At 38.6% G+C, this 20687-nt stretch overlaps 1 protein-coding gene across 1 annotated transcript in view; it reads left to right on the top strand.

The window, feature by feature from the left end:
- The window catches only part of RECK (reversion inducing cysteine rich protein with kazal motifs), a 59149-nt gene that overhangs the window by 14346 nt on the left and 24116 nt on the right, over positions 1–20687 (top strand). Inside the window, exons 4-7 of the mRNA XM_030444836.1 lie at positions 2249–2285; positions 6091–6176; positions 9170–9217; positions 20258–20291. Coding sequence (XP_030300696.1) covers positions 2249–2285; positions 6091–6176; positions 9170–9217; positions 20258–20291 — 205 coding nt within the window. The remainder of the gene's footprint in view (positions 1–2248; positions 2286–6090; positions 6177–9169; positions 9218–20257; positions 20292–20687) is intronic.

Here is a 20687-nt window from a genome sequence, read left to right as displayed (position 1 = left end):
TAATGTTTCTTCAATATCTTATTTTTGTGGATCATCATCTCTAAGGTCTTGGAAAGGCCTTGAAACATATCAAAGTGGTGAATAGCATTTGTTTTGTTACTGTTTTCTTTATCTTTTATTCCGAGATAGAAAAGCAGGGTCTATCTGTGTAGTAGAAGAGTGCACTTCTTAAGATATGACTGGAGAGTGCCTGAAAGGGGGAAAATGATTGACACAAGAATTTTTAAAATTAAAAAGGGCACATTTACTGTCCGGTGTGTATTTTTAATTAATATTATTGAACTGGTAATATTTACTTGTTCTCTTGTAATGAATTAATTTTACCAATATCTAGATACAAATATTTTACAGTTTAACTTAATATCATATTTGCTGCTTTCAGGTACTACCTGTCTTTGTTGGAGAGGTGTTCTAGTGATGTTCTATAGTGATCAGATAGATAATAAATTCAGTCAGATGGTATGTTTTCTGGAGAACTAGTTACAGATACTGTGTTGCTTACGTTATTTCAGGTTATATAATGGGGTATTGCATAGTAATCCATAGTAGCTTCCAACACAAACAGTGACTTTATCTTAAAATCATAGAATCATTTGGGTTGGAGAAGACCTTAAGATTGTTGAGTCCAACCATTCACCTTCTCATAAAGTAGAGGCAGATAATTGAATCAATGGGGTGGAACTAGTAGAAGTGACAGCTCTTTACCCCTTTCTTTTGAGCTGGCTTTGACTCATATTTAAGTGGAAAACTCACAGATACAGAGGACAGTTTTTGAGATCACTAGATACAGATCTATTACCACTTTAGTAAGTAATTAATTTCTGTTCTGTTCTGTAACTGCATTACAAAATAGGTTGCTGTATCAGTGCTGTTAAATAGAACTTTTCATTTTGTCTTAAAGAATATGTTCGATACTCTTTCATTTAAAGATCCTTGTGGTAGGCTAACCTTGGCTGCATGTCATGTGTCCATCAAGCCACTCTATCACTTCCCCTTCTCAACTGGACAGGAAAGAGAAAATATGATGAAAGGCTCATGGGTCAAGATCTCTCAGCAGTCATCATCATAAGCAAAACAGGATCAGCTAGGGAAAGTAAGTTTTTTTCCAATTAAAAGGTCAGAATAGGGTAACAAGAGATAAGAACAAATCTTAACACCTGCCTTCCACCCCTCCCTTCTTCCAGGCTGCACTTCACTCCTGACTTCTCTACCTCCTCACACAGAGCAGCACAGGGGGATGGGGAATGGAGGTTTTGGTCTGTTCGTTATGTGTTGTCTCTTCTGCTTCTTCCTCCTCATGCTCTTGCACTGCTCCATCATGGGTCCTTTGTTTGGAATACAGTCCTTCAGGAACAGAGTGCTCCAATGTGGGGCCACAAGTCCTGCCAGAAAACTTGCCCTGATGTGGATTGCCCTCCACAGGGCCACAGGTCCTGCCAGGAACCTGCTTCAGTGTGGGCTTTCCACAAGTTACAGCTTCCTTCAGGGCATATCCACCTGCTCTGGCATGGGATCCTCCACAAGCTGCTGTGCAGATACCTGCTCCCCCATTAACCTCCATGCCCCACAGGGAGACAATCTGCTTCATCATTATCTTCCCCACAGGCTGCAAGGGAATCTCTCCAAAAAGCACAAAAATTTTTCTACCATACACTGTCAGCCACTTAGGTCATTTAGCAGGAACTGTGCTTGGAACCAGAAGTGCTCTCCAATTGAGCTGAACTTAACATATCCCTCTCAACTTCTTATTTTAGTAAACTTATTTTTACAACTTTTCTTTCCATGTATCTGTCTTTCTCTGAAACTACATTTCTCTGGGATACCTTAAAACCTCTTTATTTTGTTTTGTGTGTGTCTATATGTGTTCTTTAGGGGGGGGATTTGTCTGGTGGAAAGGAGTGCTAGGCCAGTAAGCTTCTCCTGAGGTCTTGGACCTAGAGAAATTTTTTTCCTTTGTCTAAACAATTGCTACTTAGGTCTATAAACAATGGGGGCAAAAGTTGACCAGCTAGCATATTCCATGTAATTCCAGGTAATCCAGTTGATTCTGTAACTCTGTAACAGCCTTCTCATCAAAGCAAACGGTATTCAAATTATACAGCACTTCTTCAAAAGATGTTTTAGGCATAAGAATTTTTCAATAGGATATTTAAAACCTAGGGCAAATATGCCAGAAGTGCTGGTATGTGTCTCCCAGAAACTCTTAATCTGTAGACTTACTTTTGCTTAATTGCATTTTACTTTTCAGGGAGAAGTATGGGGTTGTATAAATTCTTCTTTGCCAGGTAAGAAATACTGGTTTACTATTGAATGGTGTTGCTTTTTCACCATATGTGTATTTTCTTGTTGGACTTATTACCTGCAGCTGTAGATTTCATGATAATTTAACTTTTCATTATGCTTCCATTATGAACTGTATTTGGTGTCTAGTTATCTTTAATCTAAAGGATACCTTTGCATTATTTTTAACTGCTTTTTGTTTCCTAAAAAAAAAGTTCTAAAATGCTTGATATATACGTCTGTGACAGAGTTTCTTTTCTTTAAGTACAATAAACAAGTTTCTTTCTAAGTACAATATAATTTGGAAAATTAAAGCACTAGATGGAAATAGTAAGAACTAGATAAACAATTTAAGAATTGGAGAGTCTTTAATCAAGAGCCAAACTACTTGGTGTGGGTGGATTTAGGAAAAGCATAAATCACAAGACAGGACTACTGTGTTAAGAAGTCAAAAATAGATGAAATTTGGCTTCACTAGAACTGTTGTGTCATATGTTCCTTCTAAAAGGCTTTGAGTGAATTAGCACCCTATGGTTGAAGAAGTGGTATGTATGGCATGTAGTCATTTGGTACCTTTTGAAGAGACAATACAAGAGGAGGGCACAGGTGATCTGGTTGGAAGAATCCATAACATTGTCTTGGAGAGAAGAGGGTGTCACGTTCCAAAGGCTGGAAATGTGTTCTTGTTGATCCCACCAGGACAAAGTAAAGAAAACACCATATCAGGTGCAATTACACAACTTTATTGACCATAAAAAGTACCGGTGGGCATTAAAACTGTAGTTGTTACAGGCAAAACCAGTAACTGCAAAACCTAGTTCTATACAGAAAAAGAGACAAAGAAAGAGGTAGATAACAGAAAATTGCCAGTGATAGATCCAGCATTGGGCCAGCCATATCAGGGAAGGGTTAATGCCAGTGGGAACTGCAGCCCCCACACATCACAGCTCCTTTTGTAGGCTGGTTTTGCTCAATTATTTCACAATGATAAGTAAGCCATGGTTGAGACTATGAGATTGAACAACTGGAGCAGACCTCCTCTCACTTTGCTCCTCACCCCTTGTTTCCATATGCAGACCCTAGGCCATATGCAGGCCATAGGCACCAGGCAGTCCTAGAGGAATGTTAACAAGTATTTGTTTGAGGGCTTACAGTGGTGTTGCAAATGTTCCCTGTGGAACAGTCCCTTAAAATTATAGTCATAGAAGAGGAAAGAGAGGAAGAAAGGCAAATAAAGAAGTTAAGTCACCACCCAAAGTTAGTACCTCTAGGTCAAGACTTTTTTTCTTAGCAGAGTCAACAGTCTCTGGCTTTGTGGCCTCCCCTCTTATGAAGGAACTGTTGCTTCTTAAGTCCTTCAGACTGTTTGAGACAAATGCATAAAGCATCCTGTCCATTACAGAGGGCTCCAAGGGAGCTGACTGATTTCTTAATTTGCCCATCAGAATGTCATGAAAGATACTGATAAGACTTTCTATGCCATCTGTGTTTTTAAAGCTGAAAAACTGTATTTTAAAAGTGTATTTTAAAGGAACTTTGTTTACAATAAGTGCCTACTGGTGATTATTATCCATTGATTGCTATGATCTTTAATTACCTTTTTTTCAATATTTTCTTAGCATTTAAGCTCTCCGATAGCATTCCTGGCTCTTTCACTTCCCTTTTTTTTAAGACTAGACATACATATTACTTTTCTGGACATGCCTTTCTATTAGACTTAGAGTTTTTTCAAATTAATGGTTGATTCTGTTACCTTACAGTTTTTATTCTATGTAAAGGATATAATTTGTGCATATCCTAAAATAGTGCTTATTTTTCAAATACTCATAGTGAAAATGAGTGGTTCATTTCAATTCCACTGCCTGCCCTAAGAAACAAAAGAGTGTAACAAATCTGCTAGAGACACTGAGCAGATGCATGAGTTAAACCTTCTCTTTAAATATTTTTATCTTTAGTTATCTGACAATTAGTGACAGACAGAACTTGGCGGCAGGAACACACAGATTCAGGAGGGCACAGATCAGGGCCACAGGAAGATGAACTGAGGGAATCCTCCCAGGATGCAGGCAACGAGCAAGGAAAAACTTGGCCCTTGTCATCCCTCAAATGTATACTGAGTGTGATGAGTATGTGTAAGGGTTTAGCAGTTTGGGCAGACAAAAAAATGAAAGGACAGGATTACTTTCTATTAATGATAGACTTGAAGTTGGAAAATAAAATATTGTAAACAGATTTACTAGCAGAGGGGAAAGGCAATAAGATAATGGGATAAAGAACAAAAATACAAATATATATATACAACCCAATCTTGATGGCTCCTCAGTGCATTTTAACAGAGCATCCCCTACTACAGGCACTCACTATTCCTTTTTACTGTGTTGACTGTGTGCTTGTTCGGTTACTCCTTGCAGCCTATGTTCATTGGTTTCCATAGGAATTAAGGCTTCATATCTGTTTTTTGTCATTATTCATAAGGGTTTGGGTTGAATTTGAGTCCAGCTTTTCTAAGTCACCAGAGTCCAGGGTGCATCATTCTTAATGGCTTCCTCTACAGGAAGATGTTTCTGTAACCACGTGTCAATCTCTGTCTTAGGTCAATTGATACTATGCAGCCTTTTAACTGTTCAATGCTACTCAGCCATCTGAATTACTAAATCATTAACTTGTGCACACCTTGTGCATGTACTTGCCTTTTTACCATGAGAAGGGTCTTGGTAGTCCTTGGAAATACTGCCTGTACTGAAGTCTCCTTTGTTGCTAGTTCAGTCTGGGTGGATGCAGTTTTCTGTTTTGGCTCTTGTGTTTTCACTCACTTTATCTTTAAGGTGAGTGCCTACCATATTGCCAGAGTCTGAGAGCTCTTCCCTGAGCTATGGACCTACCAGCAAAGTGCAGGGCCTCTTTCACACTGTCCCCTGCAAATTTCTGCACCACATCCTGGTTGCTGCTACTCCTAGGGGCTGCCTTTTGTCAGAGTGGGGATGGGCTCCCCCACCCTTCCTTAGCAGCCCTCTGCAGAGCTGCCCTTCCCAAGTGGTGTCAGTGCTTGTAAAAGCCCCTTTTTTGCCCATTTCCTTCTCCAGTGCAGATGTTCCTGCACTGGAGCTGGTTGCCTCGGTGAGCGACAGGACAGGAAGCTTGAAAACAAAGTAAGAACGATATTCTGCATTGACAAAGTTGGTGGAAAAATGTAGTGAAATGAGGCAACCAGGTGCCACTAATTGCCAGGAAGTGGCATGAGCTTGTGTCAAGCCCACCTGTGCCCAATTAGGGTATTATTGGCCCCCTGGTCCTGCTCATGCGCAGTGGGGGCCCGCCCTAATCAGGCACAGGTGGGCTTGACACAAGCTCATGCTCACTACATGGCAATTAGTGGCTCCTGGTTGCCTCATTTCACTGCAGAAAAATGTGCTGTTGAAACCAACAAGGATGTGTTTGGAGGAGTTAATCTTCATTTTAATGACTTTTTTTCCAGTTGGTTCCTTATTTCAGATTAGATAAATTATCAAACTGACAGTTCAAGTAATATGAAATAGTTCACATAAAGCTTCTTTAAACTCAGTGTATAAAAGGTACTTAGTAATTGCCAAGTTCAGTATTTATTATGGCACCGACTCGCTCTTTTCATGCTTAAAACTTCAACCAAGTCTTGAATGACTTCATAAATTCCAGTTAAAATGTCATCTGTAAATAGGCTTCTTCAGAGAACAAGACTGTCAGATTTGAAAAGTAACTAACTCATGGGGAGGGGAGGGAAAATAATGGCATCTTTTATCTATTGTAATATGTACTGTCATCTTGTTTTCAAAGGAGTTTTGAAGAAGTCTGACGGGTGGGTTGGTTTAGGTTGCTGTGAGCTAGCTATTGCTGTGGAATGTCGGCAAGCATGTAAGCAGGTAAGGCTTTCTAATTGGTTTAATGTGATTAACACTAGTGTCATGTTGAATTCATTTATATATTACTGTACATGAAATTCATGCTTAGTGCATTTTTTACATCAAAAGTAAATTGTCACATAAACTCTTTTTAAAATTGCAAAATGTGAATAGATACTTCCCAGGAAGTACTACTGGTGATAAATGCCAGCAACCAGTTTCCAGAAACCAAAACATAAAGAATTTATGTTTTGTTATGGTCCATAACTATTATTTTATATTTTGCTAGGAGGATATACGTTAGGCACTATTCATACATGTCACATGAATTGCAAAAATAACCAGTTTTATGATTTGAGCAAATTACAGAGATTTATGTCGGGGAAAAAATGACACTGCCTTTAAAAGAGAGGTCTGTACTAGAAGACAAATTTGCAAGAGGAGAGGTTTTGACATAAATGAGTCACTCTGAGAAAGGGTCGTTAAGAGAAGAAAAGAGAGTAATTAGGGTTTTTTTTTCACCCTAGTCACAGGCAATCTGCATCTCTTGCTGGGGGTAGGACCCTCCGCTCTGGCTTGGCTGCTGAGGCTGTCCCCTAGCAGTAGCTGAGGCTTTTTCTCCTCTTCCCTCTGAGTTTTTATTCAGTAAATTACTTTTTCATTAATTATTGTCAGATGATTGCAATTTTGAGGACTTCCTTTTGATACCCTGTAATTCTTCAGTTCTTGTTATCCGATACTAATTTGTATTACCTGTCTGGCAGCTTATCAGGAGACATTGTAAGACGTGTAAGCAGAAGTTAGCCAACCAGGATTTTGTTGATTGATACATTCTGTATAATGTAAATTAAGATGGGTACTCAGAGGAAATAAGTTTTGCTACAGTCTAAAAGAATAGGCCAGGGCCGGGGTGGGAGGAAATTATGTTAATTTGAAGTAGCTTTGATATATTTTAATAGAGAAATGCTGGACCAAGAACAATTCATAATTTCAAAGTGTCCACATCATGTTTGTAAAGTGAGTTTTCAATGAAAATAAAAAAGTTCAACCCATCAGATGAAAACCTAGTAAGAAAAAAAAATTAAGAGAGTGGATTTTAAACTGTGCTGTAGGACTGGGCTGCTTTTCTTGGTGAGCCTTGAGGCTGAAGAAGATATTTTAAGACCTGAGGGCTTACAATGCCCTTTTTGTGCATTCTGATGCTACATTTAATTGCTCAGTAATGAAGATACAAATAAGATAAAATATTCCTGTGTTTATAACTTTAAACACCACAGAAGTTCCAGTGTGAGAGCTGGCAAGGTTGCTGCAGACGTGTTAGCACCACTGCACGTGGCAACAACTGGGGCTAATCCACTTATTTTAATTTTGCAGACAGTAGGTGTGTGATTATTAGTGATGTGCTCTGGTTTGTTAGTGATTTATTGATCGACTCCATAAAGATTCTAAAGCTCTCTTTGGTTGTGATAAGCTTAATTTCTTGATTTTTTTTTTTTTTTTTTGGTCGCAATCTCAACATGAAAGATGCTATTTTAAAATAATGCTGAGTGGGTAGCAACAGTTTGTGGCTGTTTCTAAGATCTTTTTTGCAGCCTAATGTTTTCTAATGCAACACTGTGGTTATAGCCCTCAGTAGATTTTTGTGCCACTTCAAAGAGATATCAGAAGACAGTTGTTTCTGGTGTTACTGTATCACTATTTTTTCTAGTGATAATTGTAAGCATATGTCACAGTTCAGCAAGGTGGGCCCCAAACCTAATGGCAGAATCCCTCTCCCCCCCCCCCCCCCCCAAAGAAAAACCCAAAACAAACCCAAATCCACACAAAGGGAAGATAAAAGGGGAATAAAGACTGGAGACCTTAATTTGGACACTGAAAACAATCGGATACAGGTTTTACTAGTTCAAAGTAATAACATTGTAGAGCTGGTGGGAAGAAACAGCAGCCCGGGCAGCAGGAGGAGAGAGGAAAAAGAGGGAGGAGCTGCTGGCTTTCTGATCTTTATTATAGAGTATGGCAGGAAATGGGAGGGAATAGATCCCTCCTTCTGCATTCTGCTGCTCTCCAAAAAGCCCTTCTGTAGTTCCTCCTGTTAAATGGTGACAGCATACTGCATAAATTTAGCAATTATATTTATAAAATTGTATACATTTTAGCAATTATAATTTATAATAAAATTATATTTTAGCAATTTATATTTCAGCAATATTTTTATTTAACAATTTATATTTTAATGTCAAGCATTTTGTGATTAATGTTTTTTCCCAAAGGTATGCATGTGACATTCAAAAATTCTTCAACGTCAAGGACCATATAATTATTTATAATCCTCCTTGTAACTGCTTTCTGGAGCACAGATGTATTTAATATCTACTGTAGTGTTTAATTTTAACTATTGATACTTGAGGTTTTGAAGGCATTTATAGAGTTATATGATACATCCAAGGTAAGATGATGAACAAGGATTTTATTAGAGGGGGAAGTAACTAATGTTAGTAGCAATAATAATGTTGAATATCTCATGGAAAAGGAGCAAGAGGTATTCTACAGAAGCAATTGATAAGCAGTTTGAAGGCAGAATTTCTGCATCCCAGTTTGACATCAGGAACCGGAGGACTGTACATACAGGAGGGAGGAGAAGGGGAAGAGACATACAAGTGGTATTGGGTGTGCAAAATGGGGAGATTTTTAGGCTCAAGTTCATCTGTTTCCTAAATGTTTCCTTTATTCTGCTCTATCTGGTAAACTTTTAGGAAAAGAAGCTGCTTTGTGTGGTTCCAATATGAACTGACTTGGTGCAGAAATACAAGGTTTCTGTTTTTTCATTAAATGTAGTATTGACAGTCATGGTTTCTGCCTTTTTTCTTAAAGCTTTGCATGCATTCTGTAGGTTCTTAAAAAGGAACATTTAAATAGATCATCAATCCATGGTTATTAATATATAAGTGGAATCATCTTTATTTTGCAAATTGATTGTATTATTTTCTACTACAAATGGAGAATTTGTCTTTCAGGCTTCTGCAAAGAATGATATTTTGAAGGTCTGCAGGAAGGAATATGAGGTATGTATGTGTGTGTGGATGTATCTTACTAAAAATCAGCCGTGTCATAAATTCTGTATAATGAATCCTATAGAAGAGAGAAAGTGCAGTCTTCTTATTGTTGTATTTCAGGATAAATTTTCATCCAAATGTCAATTGTCTCTCTCTACAGTTTTTGTAAAAATAAAATAATTTTCCGTTAAAGGGGATTGTCTATTTTTAGGCTTACCTGTATCTTAATTTGAATGAAATTACACAACTTTCAAAATTGAGACATGGCTTGAAAAAAAGTATTTTTCATAGGAATTCTGATGAAATTCAGCATGCATTGTAAGCATTTATTCCATCTGAAACATTTTGGCTTCTGTAGTGGAAGAGTCAGCTTAAAAGTGACCTAAAGAAATTGACGCAGGAAAGAATAACCCCTCAAGTATCCTACCCTAATGTAAATAATTTAAAATTAATTATTTTTGCCATATCAGTGAAACTACTGATGATTGCAATTATTTTTACTACTCTGCTGTTAAAATTAACCATCAAGATATTTTCAGAAGTCTGCCCTTACCTATATTCTTTTTACCAATGGCTCATAGGAATGCTGCTCTGCTAGGACTTCCTTTCTTGCAATCAATTTCTTAATTAAAAGCCACATTCCTCCTCCACCTCCTTCTCCTTTGGTCTCATTTACTACTGCCCTGAATTGGGTAGTCCTACATAAATTCTGCTCATAATCAACAGTTCAGGTTACCAGGCAATTCTCTGTTCTCTTGATTTGGGCAGAAGTGGAACAGATTTCCTGTTTTCCTAGAATTCTTTTTTTTTTTCCCCCTTTGGTCCTTTTACAGAGTATTTTCCTAGATTCATCACTGTTGAAATTACCATAGCTTGTTCTCATAAAAATGAATTCTCATGTTAAGTAGTTCTGTCTCATCTTGTGCTGTGATATGCTACACTGTCAACATCTGTGAGCTTTACCTCTATTATGCTGGTCTGTTTCCTTCTTTTTTTGTACATTTCTACGTTGCTGTAGGAGGTTGGCCAATATGGATTGAAGGATAACGGGAGAGGAAAGGTAAAGAATGACTACAAAATGGTGATAGCCATCTTATTTAGTTTTTCTAGTTCTTCATTCTGCAGTTTTTAGCTGGAATTTTGGAAAGTGTCCCCCTCACTCCTATTCAAGAGTTATTATACAGAAAACTTTAACTCGTTCTAACTGTGCAGCACTAAAAGAGGAGAGGGAGAAAAATGATGGAAGAAGGAATCACCCTCCTGGTTGGTGAAGAAGGAATGTGTATTTTTTTTATGAACACTAGGAGAAATAGATACAGATACTATATTAGGGACAGAAATTAACCATCTGACATGGTAGATCTTCAGTTATTACAGATTTTTTGGGGTTTGACTATGTATCTAGGCTTACAGATACTAGTGAAAAGTAGTATTTGCAATGCACTCAAGAGACTCATCGGTTATATAAAATTCAAGTAAGTTTTGCCTAAGACAGGAGATTCCAAATTTGTTGAGGGAACCTGCGCTTTTTCACACTGTAGTCATCCTTTCTCTTTTTTTTAAAAAAATAGATCTTGGTGAGTGTGTTCTGCTCTCTCTGTACTCTGTAAGAAGTTTCTTTTGCTGTGACTGGTACCATACTTTGTGGGTTTGGCTGGGGAAGAAACTGAACAACTGGGATGGGATTGGCGAGTTAAAAATGAAAGAAGTAACAAGATCAGAAACAGCATGTGAATCATAGAAATGTAATGTCATACATAGTGTGTTTAAAAATTATTACTTCGCTCACTAAAAATGAGGATCGAATTTGAGGATTAGCATGCAATATGGTGTATGCTAATGGTGCATCTTAATTGGTTCTGAAAGCTGTTATTGAGGTATTGAATTTAAGTACATGACATGTAAGTAAAAACTATCTGAATAAAAATATTAAAATATAATTCCCTTTTTGTAAACACTGTCATAGGTTGCCAGCTTTCATAGCTTTCTTATATACTGACATAAGGACCTCTCAGAGGTTTTTCACAAGCTTCTTAAAATAGTTGATTGAACTGAGTACTTTGCTGTAATCTTTTGAGATTAGGGAAGCAACTTCAAGATTTACCTTTCAGCTTCTCACTAAGTTAGTGACCATGAAGAATGAGGTAAGTGTTCAAGGGCATAAAGTTCAGAGCAGTGAAAAAACCCCAAACTTCAAGCAGGAGGTGTCACAAAGTTGAAGTTGCTAACTGGAGTGTCAGGTTTTACAGTAGCAGAATCACTTGAGCATTGTGCCTGCTTTTCAAAAGATTAATTGAAGATGCTTTTTCTGCTGATCATATGTTCCTACTTTTGAAAGATTTTATTCTGGTAGTCCTTTTTCCCATCTTCCACTTCTCAGATACTCATTTTTGTCACCTTCATTTTTTCTCTAGTTCTGTGCATCTCAAGTCTCTTTATCTTTCACTACTTCTTCCAGCTTTTTGCTGTCCTGTGCGTCTTCCTCTAAAAAGAAGGTAGGTAGTAGTCAAAGGAAGAAGAAAAACCATGTTGAGACCATATGGATTGTATGTATGATTTTCTGGTTTTCCTATTTTTAAAAGTTTCAAGTAAAGTTGAGGTTCATTCTTTGAATAGAATACATGCTTAGAGGAATAACTGAAAATAATGTCCAAATCTTGAAATAAGCTGTAAAAGCCTTATTAATTCATTTAAGATCACTTTTCCTTCATCAGTGCATGGAAAGGGTAGTACTAAAATTTCCTTTAGACTGCAGTTCTTGGGTATCTATACTGCATACTGTGACTTCACCTCTTCACATTAAGAACTCCATTCTTATTTCATGAGTACTAAATAAGACATTCATTGTTCTCTATTAAACTTGCCTTGCTGCAGCTGAGCACTGTTAACATCTGCCATGCAGTCGAAATTGAGTTGGAAATGTTGTGGATTATTTCATTCTGTTCTTTAAACTATTTTTGACAAACAACTAACACTTTTTGTAAACACTTTTGATGTCCTTGGACTGTTTTATGGTGATTTTCAGACCTGAGCACTGCTTAGCTTAATCTGTTTTCTGCAGTTTTTAAGTACAGAAACCTCAAATGCAGCTTTAAGGGCTGTAGTAGGGATTCAGAAAAGTACTCAGTGTTTTACAGTACTGGCTTGTTTTATCTTCTAGGGTCATGTCATCTCACTTTATGCTGAAGGTGAAAGCTGGTTAGTAGTTACCCCTTCTGAAAAATGAAGTCAGTTTTTAGCTCTTATTTGTGTACATCACTTAAAGACAACATATTATAACTCTAGAAACTCTTTTCAACATCATTTAGGAAAAGGTTCCAAAACAACTTTAATGAACTACTGAGGCACATAGATGTGTGTGGCCTCTGGAAGTACGAGTTAACAAATTCAGGGTGGACTATGACCATACCATTAAGGGTTGGACTCGATGATCTCTGAGGTCCCTTCCAACCCAGCCAATTCTATGATTCTATGATACACTACACATTATAGCTAATATTTTTGTTAGCCACTGGTGTTTTTTGTCTCTGTTCTCTACTGTTCCAAGAAGGTTGATAGAAAAATCAATGATCTTGCCAAAATTTAAGTTCCATAGATTTTGATCTACCTTGCTGTGCAAGTGTTCTCATTTGTTTACTGGTTTACATAATCCAGCAAAATCTTATTACTTACTGCAAGTTTTTTTAAGTTCTTAACAGATGTGCACTGTCATCTGAAACTTCAGCTGCCTCCACTAAACTTTAGTAGCTTACCTTCTGACTTGATAAATTTGAGGGTTAAATAAAGTCAGGGATTAACAGGACTTCTGTTGCTGTTCTCACAGAGTGGAGCATTTTGTTTCCTAGTGTGTGTGTTAGCTGTAGGTAGTACTTTAGAGTAAATTAAGAGGGCCATAATTGGGTATACATTGCATCTATATTCAAAAATTTAACATGGTTAGGTTACCCAAGACAGCATTACAAAACTTAATTTTTACTGGAGTTAGTAGAATAGAGATACTGTTAAAGTTTTGGGGGAGGAAAGTAATCGTCACTTTTTAGCAAAATACTCTTAGTTCTGGTGTCTAAGAACAGTCTTAAGTGACTGGCTGTCACTTTTCATTTAAGACACAAGAGACAGCCATTTAGAAAAAAATGTATTTATAATATAAAATCATGCCTTACAATGCAGAATACTTCTTCATTTAGCAAAATGTTCTGCTCTGTTTGTGTTTTTGTGCATGCATTTTGTTTTGCAGCCGTTACCTGCAGCTGATGAGCTCCAAAAAAAGCGAAACCAGTTAGGTCCTGCAGTACTGGCTAAAATCTTCTTCAAGAAGCTTCTGATGAGGAAGACTGGTCAGTGTTCTCTGCTGGATAAACTTCAATTGCCTTTTTCAATTCCCATAACATCATTTAACACCATTTAATATTTTTTCACTAGCTGAAAATGGAGTATCAGACTCTGTGTGTACATGGTATTGCCTTTTTATCCTCGTTTTCCCAAATCTTGACCTAGTTCTTTCTTGAAAGAGGACATACTTTTCTACTCTTTGGGGTTTTGTGGAGGTTTTTTCTTTGTTTGTTGGGTTTTATTTTCCTTACCTATTTCTCTGTTTTTTTCCTTTGTTTTCACTCTCTTCTGACAGTTTACTAGCCGATTCAGAAAGGAAGCTTGAGTGGGCAGAAAAGCTTTGATTTCTTAAGTATGAGTGCTATTTTACTAGAGATGGGCATTAATTCTGTGTTTTGTAATGAAATTATGGTTAGTAATTCCAATCAGACTGAACATCGAATGCTGTTGTCAGCTTTATTTACGAGCAGGTGACTACACACTAATTTTTATTATTTTTTTTTAAGATTTTCTCATGTCTCTGTACGTTCCCCATATGTGTACCATTACATGATGGGAAACTCAATGATTATCCAGACCTACATAAAGAGCAAAGTCAGCACCCTAACTAACACTATATTCTGTGGTGGCTACAGGCACTACAGTTTCATGAAATACGGTGAGTTGCTTAATCAACTCAGTACAGCTGAAGTTCTTCCTGTTCCTTCCTGCAATTGCCCTTTTTCCATACACATTCCCTCCTGCTGCTAGCCAGACAAACTTGTTTCTCCTTATCTTTCTTTGCCTCTGGCATCTGGCAGTTCCTTCTAAAAGATTATCTCAAAAAAATCATTATGTTTGGTTGTGTTCTAGTCTGGTCTGTTCTGTTCTTTTCTGTTCTAACAGTATTAAACATGTTGAAATCTCTTGGTTTGAATTGCTAGGAGATAAGGAAAAGCAGTTTTCAGCAGGGTTACTCAGAAAAATCAGGTCATGAGAAGGTGATTAGGGTCAGATCTGGTGTAAATGAATACACAAAGCTATGCAACAGTTTTAAAAAGATGTAAAAGAGAAGTAAGACCACTGTCTTTTATCAGAAATACAAGTACTATTAGAGTGATTCAGCAGTCTGTGGAACTGCAGTTTCAAAGTACAGAAAGAAAATTTATTACCTGGTTAGTACATCCTGCCTGTGTGAAATTGCTGTAAGAAGATAATTTTGTCTCAATGAGAGTCCTTCTTCATGGGAAGAATGTTGGTAGACACCATAATCTTCTCAAGATTCTCTGTTTTGTGTATAGCTATAAACTGCAATCCTAGCTATATGGGACAGTAACAATATTATCCCTGAACTGCTTCTTAATAACTTTTTTTGTAGCATTCAATTTTTAAAAAATAATATGACAAATTTTAGTGGAGTTTATAGCTGCATTACGATCCCTTTTACTGTTTATGATTCTAAGTACTGTTTGTGCTAACAGTATCATCAAGTACTTAGGTATAACCATGACAGACAGACTTTTCAGGAGTCTCTACTGTCTCAGTGCATTGATTAATAAAGTTCAATGTTGCTTTCTACCTGGTAGATTTTTATGCCAAGTGCATTATACAGGGTGAGTGTGGAGAGGTCTACTTTCAGCAGCTTCTGAGGACATGAGTTTTGGGTCAGAGTGATGTTCTGTGCACCAATTCCTGTCTGACAGTTGTTTCTTTTTTCATACGTGGAGGATCCCAAAGGAATCAGATGGCCATATTGAAACAGTGACTTTCTGATAATCATTGTCTGGCATCCGTAGAGAAAGATGTATGGTGCTATAAAAATGACAGGAGCATATAGGAAACAGTATTAATCTGTTCTTGACAGAAGAAAAATGGTGATTTTGCTTACAAGCTCTGCTTCCATGATTTCCATGCTACACAGATGAATAAGTGACAGGATTTGTTTTGTGGGTAGTAAAGAGGGAAAATCTGAAGTGAATCAGATGAAAATTTGGTGCTGGAATGAGGAATGTTGCTGGAACTTTATTATCAGTCTCAGAGAAATTCAGTATCCCAGCTCTTGGGAGAAAAGATCTAAAATTTGGTAGAGGTTATTATAAGAATGAAAATAAAATGTCTGAATTATTGCTTTGTAAGGTTTTATGTGTTGTTGTATCTTTGGTGGACTTGCTTGAATTTTTGTGTGAGGTGTTCTCAATAGTTTTATTCTTATTCATGGTCATTATAATTACAAGTAGCTGGTGTTCATGGGAAGTTAGCTCTATTTTTCTCCTAGGTTTGTGTTTATTTTCTTAGTGTCATTACTTCAGTGCCACTTCTACCCATGGTTTAAATTAATTTCTGACTGTAAATAGAAGAAAGTGATGCTGCTCACAGCAGTATTGGGACTGTCCTCTTTATAATCTTGTGTTTGACTCAACATACTTCAGTATGCAAAAATACATTATCAGAATGTCTATATAATTATGAGTCTGTAGAAACCAGGACTGTGGCACTATGATTCACATGACATGAAGTGTAATGGGCAAGATGAAACTTGTGATTTAAATTACAACATAAAATACAATTATTAATGGCATGATACAAACAAACATCAATGCTTGAAGCTTTTCAAATCTAAGTTAAAAAGTGAGTCTTCCATCTTTTGGTACAGAAAATAACTCTTTTAGCTCTTCAGATTTTCATCAGAACTGTCTATGCAGCATTGCTAGTTCATTTGAATGGTAATTTACGCATAGAGAGATAATCTGTGTTTTTAAGTGCTTACTTTTAAATGAATAACAGTAAAGATGATGATGAAGAAAGCTATTAAACTGAAGAGAAGCATGTGAAAATCATGTTTTTACTTGGGTACCTAAAAACTTCAATGAGAAAAAAAAAAAAGAAAAAAGTGAACTGGGATTGTAGAATTCTCTGATTCTTTTAAGTGTGCTTACTGAGTAGCTTTCTGGAGCCAGGTTTAAGATTCTCTCAAGGTGAGTATGTAAGGGAAATGGTGCAGAAAGTGTGGGTTATATACTGAAACTGCCTAGTGGAGATGAGACTGCCTATATGTGCCCCTCCTGTGAATTGACATATGTTCTGTATTTACTCAAGGTCTTTAAAAAAACGTGTATGTGGTACTTCAGGAGATGATTTAGTGGTTATGGTGGTGTAGGACTGACAGTTGGACCTGATGATCTTGAAGGTCCTTTCCCACCATGATGATTCTGTTAAGCAGGACTGAAAGTGAGGAAGCTGCTTGAGAGGAAGTGCACAGCATTACAAGGGGCAATCACTAGCCCTTGTTTTGGTGGGGTGCTTCAACCTACCAGATGTCTGCTGGAAGTGTAACATAGCAGAGAGGGCACAGAGAGGTTCCTTGAGTGTGAGGAAGACAGCTTCCTAACACAGCTAGTGAGCATGCCTACCACAAGATGTGCCTTGTTACATCTCCTGATCACAAACAGGGATGGACTCCTGGGGGATGTAGTGGTCAGGAGCCATCTTGGGCTTAGCGACCACAAAATGGTGAAACTCTCAATCCTAGGTGAAGTGAGAAAATTAGCAAAACCTCCACCATGGACTTCTGGAGGGAGGACTTCGGCCTGGTCAGGATGCTGTTTGAGAGAGGGCCTTGGGAGGCACTTGGGAGTGACTTTGTCTGAAGGACAGAGGGGTCCAAGAAGGCTGGACATTGTTCAAGATGGAAATCTTAGAAGCGTGGGTGCAGGCTGTCCCCATGTGCTGTAAGACAAAGTGCAGGGAAGATGACCAGCCTGGATGAACCGAGAGCTTTTACTGGGACTTGGGAGAAAAAGAGTTTTAACTCCTTTGGAAGAGGGTACACAGACATCTGAGGATGAGTACAGGGATCTAGTTGGGTCATGTAGAAAAAGTATTAGGGAGACAAAAGCCCAGCCAGCTCAATCTGGCTACTCTTGTAAAGGAAAACAAAAAGTTTCTACAAATGCATTAACAATGAAAAGATGTCACAGTTTAGGAGTTTGGGTGGACCACAAATCAAAGGGCAGAATTACTCTCTATTCCCATCCCTCACAAAGGGAACATAAAAGGGGAATAAAGACTGGAGACCTAAAGTTGGAAAGTATATACAAATTTATATACATAAATATGTAGATGTAGATATACATATATATATAAATATATGCATACAACCCGATCTCAATGGCAGCAGGGATAGATTCCTGAGGGCCCTTGAGGCAGGGCCTGTTCAGGAGAGGGCTCCAGGGCTCTTCCCGCACCCGCTGGATGTGGATTCTGGAGAGCAGGTGGGGAGCTGGGGGTAAAGGAGCGCAGGGGAACAGCAGCGAAGCGAGGAGCGGGGTAAAGAGAGGAGGGGGCTGGGGTCTGCCTGAGCTTAGAGAGTATGGGCAGGGAATGGAAGGGAAGAGACCCCTCTGTGTGCTGCCCCTCCCAGAGTCTGAAAGCTCTCGTTTAGTTTCTTATATTTAAAGATGACATTTCACCCCTTATTCAATTCCATTTCTCTCCATACTTGTTCACCCAGCAATGCCCTGTCTTTAAACAAGATTTTTGTTAAGTCCAGGCTGCAGATCCTCATCATGACAGTTTCTCAAAGCAAGACAGATGGTGCAGGGTCTGTCAGGGTTCATGCCCTCAATGCACTGCAATTCTTGGCTCAATTGATAGATCCCCTAGTGTTAACTAGCCAGGTGGCTTCTGCCAAATGCATATCCCAGTTTTTGAAAGTCCCACTACCCATTGCTTTCAGGGTGGTTTCCATCAAGCCACCGTAGTGTTCAGTATACTGGTGCATGATAGGGGATATGGTGTATCCACTCTACACCGTGCTCTTTAGCCCAGTTATCTGTGAGATGAGTCCCATTTTCTGGCTCAGTCCTCTCTGGGCTACTGTGCCACCACAACACATCCCTTTCGAGCCCCAGAACAGTCTTATGGGCAGTGCCATGAGGCACAGAAACGTTTCCAACCATCCAGAGCTTGCTTCAACCATTGTGAGCCCATAGTGCTTCCCCTGGCAAGTCTGAGGGAGTGTGATGTAATCTGCCAGGCCTCTCCATGCTTATATTTACACCAACATCCCCTGTACCACAAAGGTTTTAACCATATAGCTTGTTTGATTGCTGCACATACATTACAAGCATCAATAACCTGTGTAATAATGTCTAAAGTTAAACCCACCCCTAGGTCAGGGGCCCATTGGTACATCGCATCTCGCCCTTGGTGACCTGAAGTGCCATGGGCCCAGTGAGCTAAGCACAGTTCAGCTCTGTACTCCCACTCTGAATCTGTTTGAAACACTTCAGCTGCCTGGTCCACCTGATGGTTTTGCTGCTGTTCTTCACTGGCCCCACTCTTAGGTACGTGATGTCCACGTGCTGTACCCTCACCCTCAGTGTCTCTAACCGGGCACTGGTATCTTGCCACAGAGTGGCAGCCCAAATAGGCCTCCCCTGTCCTGCCAGTGCTCCTGTTTCCATCCCTTCAGCCACCCCCACAAGGCGTTTGCTGCCATCCATGAGTCAGTGTAGGGGTAAAGCATTGGCCACTTTGCCCGTTCAGCAATGTCCAGGGCCAGCTGGATGGCTTTTACCTCTGCAAGCTGCCTGGATTCACCCTCAGCTGCTTGAGTGACTTGTCCTGTAGGACTCCAAACTGCTGCTTTCCACCTCTGCTGACTTCCTACAAGATGCCAGGATCCATTGGTGAGGAGAGCAAACTTCTTCTTATAGTGTGAAGGTTCATTATAGGAAGGGGCTTCCTCGGCACAGATCACTGTCTCATCTGGTGGTATTCCACAGTTTTTACCCTCTGGCCAGTTTGTAATCACCTCCACGATGTCTGGATGATCAGGACTCCCTGTTCAATCACACTGCTTTATCAAGGCACTCCACTTACTCCAGGTGGCATCAGTGACATGGTGTGTAGGTGAGATCCTCCCCTTGAACATCCAGTTCAGAACTGGCAGACAGGGCACCAGGAGGAGCATTGCCTCAGTACCAATCACTTCTGAAGTGGCTCAAACTCCTTCATAAGCAGCCAATATTTCTCTTTCAGTTGGAGTGTAATTGGCCTCTGAACCTTTACACTGCCATGTAGGACTTCAAATTGCAGCAATTTCATATGCTTACACGCTCTGTAGGTAGTCTTTTTTTCATCTAAGTTTGTACAGGAGCATCCATGCAGGCCTGGCATTCTTGTCTGCTTTCCTTTTTGTTGGGCGACATTGCTCTGGGGCTTGGAGGTTATCCTTGAATACTGACCAGCTTCCTTTGGCTCCTCTCCCTTCCTTGGATTTATCCATGGTATAAGGGAAAGGCATTGTTATCATTGCATTCCAGGAACCTCCTGAATTGCTGATGATATTGCTGTGTTGTCCCTCCAACTGTACGTTTTGGCTGCAGTTTGAGAGTTAATAGCATGCTTTAGCTTGTAATATATTTTGGTGTCAAGTGAGTTGAGATTTCCTATTTGCATGTGTGCATCTGTGCAGAGTTCCTTTTTTCACATAGAATCTCTAAAATTGTTGTCATTAAAAAACAAACCAAAAAAAGAGAACAACTAACTTTGTGGGACATCCTGTTAAAGCATGCTGTTTCTAAGTTTTCCCTGCTTTCAGTGGTTTTGTGTAGTTTTTGTTTGAGTTTGGAACAAATAATAAGGTTAGATTTTTTAAATTCATTATAAGAAATGACTGGATGCTATTTAATGGAAGTTTTCTAATGTCTAACACTATTTTTGTTTTGATTTCAGAATGCTCTCTTTAGTTGTATTAACAGAAATGAAAGTAAGTATGAAGTGAACAGTTTGTCCTTCTTTTATATCATTCTCTCTTTTTTTTCTTTAAAATGTAAGAAATTCTGTGGGTGGACATATACTCAAATCCCATGGATTCAGCTCCATAAAAAGACAAACCACATGCATACATTTTCTTACTCAAGTGATAAGGAGATTGAGCTGCTCATATAATTTACACCAGTTTTTAATTTGTGTATCTGTATTTGTTTTTTCTGTCCTATTTTATGACTGCTTAGAAGCTCTTTTTTTCCTTCTGCTTTGTGTATTTGATGAGTGTTAAGTAGCAAAATTAAATTTATACATAAAATCTTGCACCATGCAAGTGTTTTGTTGCCTGGTGTCTGTCTATATGAAATGAAAATAAATCAGTGTCTCAGAATGAACT

Source organism: Calypte anna, chromosome 2, assembly GCF_003957555.1.
Source record: "Calypte anna isolate BGI_N300 chromosome 2, bCalAnn1_v1.p, whole genome shotgun sequence".
Taxonomy (NCBI): domain Eukaryota; kingdom Metazoa; phylum Chordata; class Aves; order Apodiformes; family Trochilidae; genus Calypte; species Calypte anna.
Note: the sequence above shows the minus strand (reverse complement) of the source record. Positions and strands in the feature narration are given on the sequence as shown.